Below are 15060 nucleotides of genomic sequence, written 5' to 3'. Positions count from 1 at the left end.
TTTTTTTAAAGATTTTATTTATTTATGGATGACAGACAGAGATAGAGGCAGAGACACAGGCAGAGGGAGAAGCAGACTCCATGCAGGGAGCCCGACGTGGGACTCAATCCTGGGTCTCCAGGATCACACCCCAAGCCGAAGGCAGTGCTAAACCACTAAGCCACCGGGGCTGCCCTAAACAGTTTTTTTTTTTTTAATAACTTATTTTTTATTGGTGTTCAATTTACCAACATACAGAATAACACCCAGTGCTCATCCCATCAAGTGTACCCCTCAGTGCCCATCACTCATTCACTCCCACCCCCTGCCCTCCTCCCCTTCCATCACCCCTAGTTCGTTTCCCAGAGTTAGGAGTCTTTATGTTCTGTTTCCCTTTCTAATATTTCCCACACATTTCTTCTCCCTTCCCTTATATTCCCTTTCACTATTATTTATATTCCCCAAATGAATGAGAACATACAATGTTTGTCCTTCTCCGATTGACTTACTTCACGCAGCATAATACCTTCCAGTTCCATCCACGTTGAAGCAAATGGTGGGTATTTGTTGTTTCTAATGGCTGAGTAATATTCCATGTGTACATAGACCATATCTTCTTTATCCATTCATCTTTCGATGGACACCGAGGCTCCTTCCACAGTTTGGCTATTGTGGACATTGCTGCTAGAAACATCGGGGTGCAGGTGTCCCGGCGTTTCATTGCATCTGAATCTTTGGGGTAAATCCCCAACAGTGCAATTGCTGGGTTATAGGGCAGGTCTATTTTTAACTCTTTGAGGAACCTCCACACAGTTTTCCAGAGTGGCTGCACCAGTTCACATTCCCACCAACAGTGTAAGAGGGTTCCCTTTTCTCCACATCCTCTCCAACATGTGTGGTTTCCTGCCTTGTTAATTTTCCCCATTCTCACTGGTGTGAGGTGGTATCTCATTGTGGTTTTGATTTGTATTTCCCTGATGGCAAGTGATGCAGAGCATTTTCTCATGTGCATGTTGGCCATGTCAATGTCTTCCTCTGTGAGATTTCTCTTCATGTCTTTTGCCCATTTCATGATTGGATTGTTTGTTTCTTTGGTGTTGAGTTTAATAAGTTCTTTATAGAACTTGGAAACTAGCCCTTTATCTGATACGTCATTTGCAAATATCTTCTCCCATTCTGTAGGTTGTCTTTTAGTTTTGTTGACTGTATCCTTTACTGTGCAAAAGCTTCTTATCTTGATGAAGTCCCAATAGTCCATTTTTGCTTTTGTTTCTTTTGCCTTCGTGGATGTATCTTGCAAGAAGTTAACTGGCTGAGTTCAAAAAGGGTGTTGCCTGTGTTCTCCTCTAGGATTTTGATGGACTCTTGTCTCACATTTAGATCTTTCATCCATTTTGGGTTTATCTTTGTATATGGTGAAAGAGAATGGTCTAGTTTCATTCTTCTGCATGTGGATGTCCAATTTTCCCGGCACCATTTATTGAAGAGACTGTCTTTCTTCCAGTGGATAGTCTTTCCTCCTTTATCAAATATTAGTTAACCATAAAGTTCAGGGTCCACTTCTGGATTCTCTATTCTGTTCCATTGATCTATGTGTCTGTTTTTGTGCCAGTACCACACTGTCTTGATGACCACAGCTTTGTAGTACAACCTGAAAACTGGCATTTTGAAACCCCCAGATATGGTTTTCTTTTTTAAAATTCCCCTGGCTATTCGGGGTCTTTTCTGATTCCACACAAATCTTAAAATAATTTGTTCTAACTCTCTGAAGAAAGTCCATGGTATTTTGATAGGGATTGCATTAAACGTGTAAATTGCCCTGGGTAACATTTGACATTTTCACAATATTAATTCTGCCATTCCATGAGCATGGAATATTTTTCCATCTCTTTGTGTCTTCCTCAATTTCTTTCAGAAGTGTTCTATAGTTTTTAGGGTATAGATCCTTTACCTCTTTGGTTAGGTTTATTCCTAGGTATCTTATGCTTTTGGGTGCAATTGTAAATGGGATTGACTCCTTAATTTCTCTTTCTTCAGTCTCATTGTTAGTGTATAGAAATGCCATTGATTTCTGGGCATTGATTTTGTATCCTGCCACGCTACCATATTGTTGTATGAATTCTAGCAATCTTGGGGTGGACGCTTTTGGGTTTTCTATGTAGAGTATCATGTCATCGGCAAAGAGGGAGAGTTTGACTTCTTCTTTGCCAATTTGAATGCCTTTAATGTCTTTTTGTTGTCTCGTTGCCGAGGCTAGGACTTCCAGCACTATGTTGAATAGCAGTGGTGAGAGTGGACATCCCTGTCTTGTTCCTGATCTTAGGCTCCCAGTGCTTCCCCATTGAGAATGATATTTGCTGTGGGCTTTTCGTAGATGGCTTTTAAGATGTCGAGGAATGGATGCTGTATTTTGTCAAATGCTTTCTCTGCATCTAATGAGAGGATCATATGGTTCTTGGTTTTTCTCTTGCTGATATGATGAATCACATTGATTGTTTTACGAGTGTTGAACCAGACTTGTGTCCTGGGGATAAATCCTACTTGGTCATGGTGAATAATTTTCTTAATGTACTGTTGGATCCTATTGGCTAGTATCTTGTTGAGAATTTTTGCATCCACGTTCATCAGGGATATTGGTCTGTAATTCTCCTTTTTGGTGGGGTCTTTGTCTGGTTTTGGAATTAAGGTGATGCTGGCCTCATAGAACGAATTTGGAAGTACTCCATCTCTTTCTATCTTTCCAAACAGCTTTAGTAGAATAGGTATGGTTTCTTCTTTAAACGTTTGATAGAATTCCCCTGGGAAGCCATCTGGTCCTGGACTTTTGTGTCTTGGGAGGTTTTTGATGACTGCTTCAATTTCCTCCCTGGTTATCGGCCGTTTCAGGTTTTCTATTTCTTCCTGTTCCAGTTTTGGTAGTTTGTGGCTTTCCAGGAATGCGTCCATTTCTTCTAGATTGCCTAATTTATTGGCGTATAGCTGTTCATAATATGTTTTTAAAATCGTTTGTATTTCCTTGGTGTTGGTAGTGATCTCTCCTTTCTCATTCATGATGTTATTAATTTGAGTCTTCTCTCTCTTCTTTTTAATAAGGCTGGCTAATGGTTTATCTATCTTATTAATTCTTTCAAAGAACCAACTCCTGGTTTTGTTGATCTGTTCCATGTTCTTCTGGTCTCGATTTCGTTGAGTTCTGCTCGAATCTTTATTAACTCTCTTCTTCTGCTGGGTGTAGGATCTATTTGCTGTTTTTTCTCTAGCTCCTTTATGTGTAAGGTTAGCTTTTGTATTTGAGTTCTTTCCAGTTTTTGAATGGATGCTTGTATTGCGATGTATTTCCCCCTCAGGATTGCTTTTGCTGCATCCCAAAGATTTTGAACGGTTGTATCTTCATTTTCATTAGTTTCCATGAATCTTTTTAATTCTTCCTTAATTTCCTGGTTGACCCTTTCATCTTTTAGCTGGATGGTCCTTAACCTCCACGTATTTGAGGTCCTTCCAAACTTCTTGTTGTGATTTAATTCTAATTTCAAGGCATTATGGTCTGAGAATATGCAGGGGATGATCCCAATCTTTTGGTATCGGTTCAGACCTGATTTGTGACCCAGTATGTGGTCTATTCTGGAGAAAGTTCCATGTGCACTTGAGAAGAATGTGTATTCAGTTGAGTTTGGATGTAAAGTTCTGTAGATATCTGTGAAATCCATCTGGTCCAGTGTATCATTTAAAGCTCTCGTTTCTTTGGAGATGTTGTGCTTAGAGGACCTATGTAGTATAGAAAGAGCTAGATTGAAGTCACCAAGTATAAGTGTATTATTATCTAAGTATTTCTTCACTTTGGTTATTAATTGATTTAAATATTTGGCAGCTCCCACATTCGGGGCATATATATTGAGGATTGTTAAGTCCTCTTGTTGGATAGATCCTTTAAGTATGATATAGTGTCCCTCTTCATCTCTCACTACAGTCTTCGGGGTAAATTTTAGTTTATCTGATATAAGGATGGCTACCCCTGCTTTCTTTTGAGGACCATTTGAATGGTAAATGGTTCTCCAACCTTTTATTTTCAGGCTGTAGGTGTCCTTCTGTCTAAAATGAGTCTCTTGTAGACAGCAAATAGATGGGTCCTGCTTTTTTTATCCAGTCTGAAACCCTGCACCTTTTGATGGGGTCATTAAGCCCGTTCACATTCCGAGTTACTATTAAGAGATATGAGTTTAGTGTCATCATGATATCTATTCAGTCCTTGTTTTTGTGGATTGTTCCACTGAACTTCTTCTTAAAGGGGAATTTTAAGAGTCCCCCTTAAAATTTCTTGCAGAGCTGGTTTGGAGGTCACATATTCTTTCAGTTCCTGCCTGTCTTGGAAGCTCTTTATCTCTCCTTCCATTTTGAATGAGAGCCTTGCTGGATAAAGTATTCTTGGTTGCATGTTCTTCTCATTTAGGACCCTGAATATATCCTGCCAGCCCTTTCTGGCCTGCCAGGTCTCTGTGGAGAGGTCTGCTGTTACCCTAATACTCCTCCCCATAAAAGTCAGGGATTTCTTGTCTCTTGCTGCTTTAAGGATCTTCTCTTTATCTTTGGAATTTGCAAGCTTCACTATTAAATGTCGAGGTGTTGAATGGTTTTTATTGATTTTAGGGGGGGATCTCTCTATTTCCTGGATCTGACCGCCTGTTTCCCCTCCCAGATTAGGAAAGTTTTCAGCTATGATTTGTTCAAATACATATTCTGGCCCTCTGTCCCTTTCGGTGCCCTCGGGAACCCCAATTAAACATAGGTTTTTCTTCCTCAGGCTGTCGTTTATTTCCCTTAATCTATCTTCATGCTCTTTTAATTGTTTGTCTCTTTTTTCCTCAGTTTCCCTCTTTGCCGTCAACTTGTCTTCTATGTCACTCACTCGTTCTTCCACCTCGTTAACCCTCGTCGTTAGGACTTCTAGTTTGGATTGCATCTCATTCAATTGATTTTTAATTTCTGCCTGATTGGATCTAAATTCTGCAGTCATGAAGTCTCTTGAGTCCTTTATGCTTTTTTCTAGAGCCCCCAGTAGCTGTATAATAGTGCTTCTGAATTGGCTTTCTGACATTGAATTGTAATCCAGATTTTGTAACTCTGTGGGAGAGAGGACTGTTTCTGATTCTTTCTTTTGAGGTGAGGTTTTCCTTCTAGTCATTTTGCTCAGTGCAGAGTGGCCAAAAACAAGTTGTATTGGGAAAAGGAGAAAAAGAGAGGAGAGAAAGAAGGAAAGAAAAGAGAAAAAGAAAAAAGAAAAAAGGAAGAAAAAAAGAGAAAAGAAGAAAAAGAAAGAAAAAGAAAGAAAGGAAATAAAGGTGGGGGAAGCAAACAGAAATCAAAAAGAAAAAAAAAAAAAACCACGGGGATGTATCTTCTGATTCTGTATATTTTAAGTCCCTTGACTTCCCCTGGAACTTGTCCGTCTAGTTGGTCTTCTGGGGGAGGGGCCTGTTGTGCTGATTTTCAGGTGTTAGCACTTGGGGGGGCTGCTCTGCCCCCGGCCTGGTGCAGGGCTCAGTGGGGGTTGTTTACCCCTTGAGGCCCCAGGAGGAACAACCCCAGTGGCGGGGCCAGCCCTGGAGCCCTGGCTTCAGCTCCCGCAGTAACTACAGAGCTCTCCGTCTGCAGGGCCTGGATATTCCGGGGCGGGGCCGCTGATCTGCTCTGCTTGGGGCAGGAGCGTCCTTGCTGTCCTTTCCTCCCGGCCTCTGCCTGTCCCGGGGGAAGGCCGGATTCTGGGCTGTGTCCTGGCGCCCTGGGCTCCCGGGCCTGCGCTGTTGGATTCGCGCTCCCGGCTGCGGATCTCCCCGAGACCCTCCGAGCTGCTCCCGGGGCCGCGCAGCCCCCTCCTTGGAGCCGCAGCCGGATCCCCTCCGAGCTGTTCCGGGTCCAGCTGTGCGTGTTGCAACCCTTTAGGGAGCTCGCCGCGGGGTGTGGCGCACTCTCCTGGGCGCGCAGGTGTCTCTTAGTGTCCCAGGGAGCCCGAGGGTATCCCCGCCCTCCTGGGGTCCTGCTCTAACTCCCTGCGAGCCCCTTTCCGCCGGGAAGGTCGGTGCAGCTCCTGCGTCTCCGGGACGGGGCTCTCCTGTCCTGGGGACACTCGCCCTGGCCTTAGCACGGCTCCTCGCGGGGCCCCTCCCCCTTGGAGGCCTTTGTTTCTTTATTTCTTTTTTCCTGTCTTCCTTCCTTGATAGAAGCGCGAACTCTTCTCACTGTAGCATTCCAGGTGTTCTCTCTTTAAATCTCAGGCGGAATTCGTAGATTTTCAGGCTGATTTGAAGGTTATCTAGGTAATTTGGTGGGGACAGGTGATTTGGGGACCCTACTCTTCCGCCTTCTTGCCCCTCCCTCTAAACAGTTTTTTTAATAAGACAATAGCTCAGAGAGAAAAGATTAGAGATGTTAGGATTTGAGGACAAGCCTAGAAACAGCTAATCCAGAGACCGTGAGCATGGCTATTTTTCTTCAATAGGCATAGAATAAGCAGCGAGTTGGATATAACCAGGATTATTTCCTTAAAAAAAACAAAACAAACAAACAAAAAGCAGAGACAGACATTGAATTTAAGTGTGTAAAGAGATTGTCATAATGAACTATCAGATGTCTTGAGATAAAGTAGGAACTAAGATTGAATGGATTAATGAATAGTCAAGAAGTAGGGGGAATCAGTGGTCTCGATGTTTTGCTGGGGGTAAGACTATTGCCATGGATATCACTAGAGAAAGCCAGTAATTTAGGAGCCCATAAAGATGAGGTATTTTAAGTCAACATTTCAGCTATATTGCAGCCGTTGCTCATGATCAAGTGTGAATATGACTAATCAAAATTGTTGGAAGTGAAGAAATGAAGAAAAGGAGAATCCAGATTGTTAAATGGATGTATAAATCACCAAGAAGGATGAGTCTATTAGTGGAAGAAAGGAGTACTATTAATGAGATACTAAGCTCAGGTATTGAAACTTCCTGAAAATCTTTCTTCCCCCAACCACCATCAAATTAAAAATAGCTTTTTAAATAAGATAAATACATGTTTATTAAGAAAAACATAGGCAATACATAAAATTAGAATAAAATGAAAATGGTTTACATTCTCATTATATTGTCTATATTTTAGTGAATATCCTTAGACTTTTTCTCTATCCATAAAAAAATCTTTAAAAAATATAAGATCATACAAGTTATTTATTAGTATTTTATTTTTTAAAATTAACCAGAGATAGCTGCAAATAACTGCAAATATATAGAAAGATACATCATTTTTACTTGCTGTAGGATATTCCAGGATATGGACTATTATTTAGTTAACCACTCTGTATTTTACTATTGCTATGTAACAAATAACCCAAAACTTAGTGGTATTAAACAACAGTTATCATTTATTATCTCTCATGATTTCTGTTCAAGAATTTGGAAAGATCTTGGCTAGCCAGTTCTCTCTCATAGTCTCTCATGCAGTTAAAGTGGTATGTCAGCTACGCTGACTGAGACTGGAGAATCAATCCACTTCTAAGGTGGTTCACTCATGTGCTGGCAGGTTGGGCCTAGGTTTCTCTCCATATGGACCTCTCCTGGGGGCTTCTTCAGTGTCTTCATGTCATGGAGCTGGTTTCTCCAGAAGGAGTAGCACAACAGAGGAAGAAACTATAGTGTCTTTTATGACCTATCTGCAAAGTCTCTCATTGTCACTTGTGACATACTCTGTTGGTTGCACAAAGCCAACCCTAACCCATTGTAGGAAGAAACTAGTTAAAAGCCGTGAATCACCAGGGTCATCTTGGGGGCTGGGTACCACAATCACCCTTCAATTGGTAGTCATATAACTTATTTATATAAGTTATTTCTATATATATGTCATATATATAATATATAAGTTATTATATATATATAAGTCATATAACTTATTTATATAAGACTACATGTATAGTTCCAGAAGTGAAGTTACTCTGTTAAAGGCTAATTACATTTAAAATGTTGATAGGTCTTACCATATTACTTTTCAGAAAGCTTATACCTATTTAATTTCTAGATCAGTCTATGAGAGTACATTTCCCTTACCCTCACCAATAATGAGAGTTCTTAATTATTATAATCTTTACCAGTATGATATTATACACACACACACATACACATACACACACACACTTTTAAACTTGTATCTATTATTGAGATTGAACAATTTCCTTGTGTTTGTTGGCCCATTACATTTCTCCTTTTGTGTGTATATATACTGTACATGGCATATGTCTATTTTTTAAATTTGTGTTGATTTTTTTTCCTTAAGGTTTTGTGACCTGAGTTGATATCAAGAGTTAGGTGCTTAACTGACTGAGCCACCCAGGTGCTCCTCTGATTATTTCTAAGATCTCATTTCTTTGTTATGAAATAGAGGTGTTTTTTTCCCTCAGTTTACTGTTTTGTTTTTGTTTTTGTTTTTTACTATTTTTTACTTTATTTTTGGCCTTACAGAAATTTTTGATGTTTATTGTAGTCAAATTTGTTTTCTTCCTTTATCTTTTGGTTTGTGAACTGCTTTGGAAGGTGAATCCTACCAGAAGATTGTAAACGTGATCTTGTATAATTATTCTAATACTCTTGTAGTTTTCTTATTGTGATTGTTTATTTGTATAGATATTTAATTCTTTAAGAATGTACTTTTGAATTTGGTATAAAGTTAAAATCTAAACTTTTATTAAATAACCAGTCGTTACAGTGCTAGTTTTGAAAGCCATCCTTTCTTCACTATGGCAGTTAGTTTTCCACTCAATATCCATTCTCTCTAACCTTTTTTTCTGATAGAACTCCAATTTTATTCAACTTTCTACCTTCCAGAAAGTAGCTATGTGCTGCCATTCAGGGAATGAGTCCAAATTGAGGCAAACCAATCATGGTGGTCCCACTCCTCTGTTGATGATTAACCTAAGGATGGATATTTAACATGAGCTTCTGAGAATGTGTGCTTGTTCTTTTTTTTTTTTTTTTTTTTTTGAGATTTTATTTATTAATTTGAGAGAGAGAAAGAGAGAGCATGAGTAGGGGATGAGGAAGGTCAGAGGAGAAAGAGAAGCAGCTACCCCATTGAGCAGGGAGCCAGATGCGGGGCTTCATCCCGCGACACTGGGATCATGACCTGAGCCGAAGACAGACCTTAACTGACTCAGCCAACCAGGTGCCCCAAGGTATGCTTATTCTTAAAAAAGATCCAAGACGTGAGTAGTATTTAATTTCTGCCTCTGGAGGAGTGCTGCAGCCATCAAGTGACTACTATAAGGGAAGCCAGTTTGAGAACAATGCTATCCTGGAAGAGTGAGAAGATGAAAGGACCTGAGTCTTAGAGAGCATCCTTGAGCTTTTGAATTAACCTATCCTGTGACCATATTAACTCAGGCATTCCTATTATATTCCTATTGGCTAAATTTTCTCATTGTTTAAGTCTCATTGAATTAGATTTTATGCTACCTGCAGCCAAATGCACCCTGACTGGTACACCTACTGATATGAAATATATAGTACCATACCATGTATTTAATATGGCTTTGTACTAGGTTTTACTTTCTAGACTTACCAGCTTTATTCCTTGTCCTCATTTTTCTCTTTTGGATATTAACTTTTCTTATCCTCCCCCATTTTTCCCCAGAAAAACTTAAGAATCTAATTAATATTTATAGTTCTACTTTCTTTCTTTCTTTCCTTTTTTTTTAAAGCCCAACATGGGGCTTGAATTCATGATCCTGAGATTAAGACCTGAGCTGAGATCAGGAATCAGGCACTTAACTGACTGAGCCACACAGGCATCTCTCTCTCTCTCTCTCTCTCTCTCTCTCTGTTTTCTCTTTGATTTCATTTGTCAAGTATATTTTTAACATTTGCTTGTATTTAGAGTATTTCTTTTTTTTAAATTTCTTTTTATTGGTGTATTTAGAATATTTCTTAATCACTGTATTAAAACAGATTTGCCTTTTTTTATATGTAGTCAGCTTTACTGAGATATAATTTACATACTATGTAGTTAATTTAAGATGTATAACCTTGGTTTTTAGTGTGTTCATGGAGTTTTACAAGCATCACCAGTTTTAGAACATTTTTATGACCTCCAAAGGAAACCATGTACTGATAAGTAATCACTTCCCATCCCCTGCACCCCACCACCACCGCTATTCGGCCCTACGCGATTACCAATTTACTTTTTGTCTGTATGGATTTACCTACTTTGGACATTGATATAAATGGAATCATATAGAATGCAGTCCTTTGTGATCAGCTAGCTTATTTCACTTTCAAGGTTCAAAGTATTATGTATATATCAGCGCATTTCTTTTTATTGCTAAATTATATTGCATTGTATGAGTATGGCCTATTTTATTTATCCATTCATCAACTGTGGGACATTAGGTTGTTTGCATGTTTTGGCTACTATGAATAATGCTGTTATAAACATTTGTGTACATATTTTTTGGGTGAACGTGTGTTTTAATTTCTTTGGGATATAAATCTGAGGATAGAATTGCTGATCATCTGGTAACTATGTTTAATCACTTGAGGAACTGTGATATGATTTTCCAAAGTGGTGGCATCATTTTATAGTGTAAAATGTACAGCCAGTACAGTATTTTACAGCCAGCAGTATTTTAGGGTTTCGATATCACCACATGACTTGGGTTTTTTTTTTGTTGAACGGAGAACTGTAGTTTTTGTATGGTAAAATATACATAACATAAAATTTACCATTTTAATCATTTATAAGTACAGTTCTGTGGCATTAAGTACATTGTTGTACAGTCATCACCACCATCCACCTCTACAACTGTTTTATCTTCCCAAACTGAGACTCCATACCTATTAAACACTAACTCCCCATTCCCTTCTCCCTGCAGCCCCTGGCAACCATCATTCTACTTTCTGTCTCTGAATTTGACTACACTAGCAGCAGGTACCTTACGTGAGTGGAATCATGCAGTATTGTTCTTCTATGACTGGCACATTTCACTAGCATAATATCCTCAAGAGAGCCTGTTTTTGTTTTTTAGATGTTATTTTTAAGTAATCTCCCTACCAAACGTGCTGCTCAAACTTACAACCCTGAGATCAAGAGTTACATGCTCCACCAATTGAGCCAGCTGGGCACCCCAAGACCCTGATTTTTTTAAAGATGGTGTTTGATGCATATATCTTTTATCAACTTATTTTATACTTTTTATATACCACCCTACCATGTTTTTTTAAAAAAAAACTTTTTTCAGTATATATAAAAAATAATAAATAAAAATTTTTAAAAAATGAAAACTTTTTTTAGTATATATAATACTATTTACTTTTTTCCTCTTTAAGATTTTTGAAATTGAAATATATATTTAATTCTATTATTGTTCTCTTTTATAATTCCCTTTATGTTATATGTGTATATGTTTATGTGTTGGCTTAAAAGGAAATTGTATTATGATAGGATTGTGGGGAATTCTCTCCTACCCATAATTCATTTCATTCATGTTTTTTTTTGTATAATATAGGATTTCAGATAAAATTATAGCCACTAAATTATTATCTTTATATAATATAAAACACATTATATTTATAAAAGCATAGTCCCTGGAATCATGCTGCCTGTTTGAATCACAGCTCTGCCACTTACCAGCTATGTGGCTTCACTGAAATTACTTAACTTTTCTGTGTCTCACTTGTCTCATTTGTGACAGCAGGATAATGTTACCTGCCTCATTGCTAGGATTAAGTAAATTAATATACTTAATGCACTTTGAACAGTACCTGGCACATAATAGTGCCAGGTAAGCACTTGCTGCTATTATTGTCATTAGCGTTCTTTTTGAGGAATTATTATTGACACATTTTATTTTATAAGTATATTGATTTATTTTTTATTCTTTTTGTTGATTTTTCTTCCTCACTACTAGTATTTTTATTATGACTTCTTTCTTGAAGTCATGTGTTTTTTTTTTTTTTTTTAAGATTTTATTTATTTATTCATGAGAGACACACAGAGAGGCAGAGACAACAGGCAAAGAAGAAGCAGGCTCCATGCAGGGAGCCTGACGTGGGACTCGATCCCAGGTCTCTAGGATCAGGCCCTGGGCTGAAGGTGGTGCTAAACAGCTGAGCCACCCGGGCTGCCCCTGAAGTCATGTTTAAACCCTATCTTTTTGTACCTCTTTGAGTAGTTTTTTTCAGGCGTGATCTTATTTGCCACTGTATTTTTTATTTTTAGCCCCTATAACATTGTTCAACACATAATGGTTTCTCAGTAAAGATTTCATATATGTGGAGCTCTTGCTTGGCTGTTAAGTTCTGGTAAAAGGGTAGGCTAGAGGGAGACTGCAGGGCAGGAAGAGGAAAAAGAGACTTACTTCCCCCTGTTAATTGTCCTGTTTACTTTCCATCATCCTAGCAATGTTTCTCCACAGCAGCAGTTCCTTCCCATAGCGATATCTGAGTTCATTTTGCAGTTTTTCTAACACAGCATCAGCGTAGTGAATCCCACTCACATCAGAAATGTCAGCACCACAAGCTGCTGCCTTTGGCCCAGGGCAGGATCCTGGAGTTCCGGGATCGAGTCCCATATTGGGCTCCCTGCATGGAGCTTGCTTCTCCCTCTGCCTGTGTCTCTGCCTCTCTGTGTCTCTCATGAATAAGTAAATAAAATCTATCTATCTATCTATCTATCTATCTATCTATCTATCTATTAAATATTTTATTTATTTATTCATGAGAGGCATAAAGAGAGAGAGGCAGAGACAGGCAGAGGGAGAAGCAGGCTCCATGCAGGGAGCCTGACGTGGGACTCGATGCCGGGACTCCAGAATCACACCCTGAGCCAAAGGCAGATGCTTAACCGCTGAGCCACCCAGGGATCCCCTCCCCTATTTTTTTTAAAGGTAAGTTAGCACTGATACAAGTTTTTTAAAAGCAACAACAACCACTGACTAAAAATACTATGAGGAGTAGAGATTTATTCATTCTTACATTCTGTACTTAAAAGGAGAAATCATTCAGTCTTAAAAAAATAACTACCTTTTCATAGGATTCCTTTTCTCTTTGTCTTGTCCACATCTCTATTTGTATCTACCCACCCTTCTCCTCCATAAAAAAAAAAAAGAATAAAAGAATGAAGAAAGAAGAAGAAGGGAAGGAAGGAAGAAGGGAAAGAGGGAAGGAGGAAAAGGAGAGGAATGAAAAAGTGAAAGAAAGAAAAAAGAAAGAAGGGAGAGAGGAAAGGAAAATAAGAAGATACAGTCATGTTCAATTAATTGTTTTAGTAGAGTAACTCATAGAATCCAGATTTAGATTCTTTGACACTGCCATTTGGTTGTGTTGTTAAGGTAAACCTGTGTTTTTGGTGATGTATATAGTTTATATATGTTCAATAATTAAGATAATTTAGAAATCAGTATTTATCTTTTAAAAACTACTTCAAAGAAAAAATTTTAGAAACTTAGGTTTACCTTTTGACTTATGATTTTCTTTCCCTTGTTAAGGAAGGATAGTTTGGACTCTTGATTAAAATAAAATTAAGAATTAAAAAAATTTATCTGGAATTTCTTATTAAAAATCTAGATTTTAGGCTTAGAATATCATCCAGACTAGATAAATCACTTACTGTTGTTCAAGAAAAAAAAGCTGTCTGTTTTTTTTTTAATTATTGATTTTCTTTTGTTAATATTTTTTGAAGTTTATATATAATCTGATTTATTCTTAAATGTGTTTCGGGTATATTAGGTATGGTCCTTGAAATAAAGTATACCTGAGATGTAACGTTAGATTCTTTTCCTACTTATATCAACATGGTCTTCCATTGGCTATATACATTAATACATGTCTGATTCTGAACTTGAATGGTATACAAGTTTCTATAAACACTAAGACTGCATATATCTATTTTTATTTTGTCTATAACATGGTACATGTAGAGTGCTTATTAGCAAGTGTAAGAATGGATCATGATATAAAAATGCCAAATAACTGGTAATGGTTGTTATACTGTCATTCTCTCAGTGAGCAAAATGTTAATTATAAGCCAACTTTAAAATGTATTCATTATAATAAATTATATTCATTGGGTAAAAATATAATCTGACTTTTGTTTTCTTGGCAGCAACTTGAATTGGTGGAACCAAGTGGCTGGATTCATGTTCCCTTAACTGATAACCATAAGAAGCCAACTCGCACATTCATGATACAGATTGCTGTTCTAGCCAATCACCAAAATGGAAGAGACACCCACATGAGACAAATTAAAATATACACACCAGTGGAAGAGAGCTCCATTGGTAAATTTCCTAGATGTACAACTATCGATTTCATGATGTATCGTTCAATAAGGTGACCTTAACACAGAACAAAAGTCATTAAACATATCATTGTTTTATCTCATCAGTAAATATATCTGGAATCTTTATTGAGAAAAGCATCAATTATTTTGCAATTTTGTATTCATCGAAGAGTACTTTATTGTAACTTTAATGAGTAAATTTTGGGTCATCCTATTTTTTATTTTCTTTAACATATAATAAAGCTTACATATTTTACATTATTAAAAAAAGATTTAAAGCCAATCATTAAATTTTTCAGTATATCAAAAGAAAAACAATTGAACTGAAAATTTTAAGAGATACACAATTTTTTACTAAGTGATTATTTCATACAGTGAACATGCATTAGGTAATAATTTATTGCATGTTTGGGAACAATATTTTATCAATAGATACTATCTTTAATAGGCCAAAATCATTTTTTTTCCTTTCTCTAGAGGAAGCTTCTTTTTTTAATATGGGACCTTTTAAAAAACAGTGTCAAAATACCTTAACATTAGATGTCTTATGAGAACCATTCTGATTTGGAGAATATAGTTAATTGTGACATAATTACTTCCATGAAATACTTTTAATCCCAGGGTTCTTTAAATCCTGATATTGGGTCAGAGATTGCTAGTATCATCTGCTATTTATCCCAGTTCTGCTGCTTATAGAAGAGTTCATTTCAAATTTGTGTCTGACACTGAAGCATAATGAGGGATAATGATTCTCCTAAAAATTTTAAAAGCATATAAAATTGT

At 37.5% G+C, this 15060-nt stretch overlaps 1 protein-coding gene across 6 annotated transcripts in view; it reads left to right on the top strand.

Moving 5' to 3' along the window:
• Positions 1–14403, top strand: part of ANAPC10 (anaphase promoting complex subunit 10) — an 88035-nt gene extending 73632 nt beyond the window's left edge. For 5 of the 6 annotated variants that reach the window (XM_038558896.1, XM_038558898.1, XM_038558897.1 and 2 more), the window contains exon 5: positions 14101–14403. In XM_038558896.1, the coding sequence (XP_038414824.1) occupies positions 14101–14331 (231 nt within the window). In that variant the 3' untranslated portion in view covers positions 14332–14403. Of the gene's footprint in view, positions 1–10870; positions 10927–14100 lie in introns of all 6 variants that reach the window. The other variant, XM_038558901.1, reaches the window with a different exon arrangement.
• Positions 14404–15060: the final 657 nt, after the last annotated feature.

This window comes from Canis lupus, chromosome 15, assembly GCF_011100685.1.
Source record: "Canis lupus familiaris isolate Mischka breed German Shepherd chromosome 15, alternate assembly UU_Cfam_GSD_1.0, whole genome shotgun sequence".
NCBI classification, from domain to species: Eukaryota; Metazoa; Chordata; class Mammalia; order Carnivora; family Canidae; genus Canis; species Canis lupus.
Note: the sequence above shows the minus strand (reverse complement) of the source record. Positions and strands in the feature narration are given on the sequence as shown.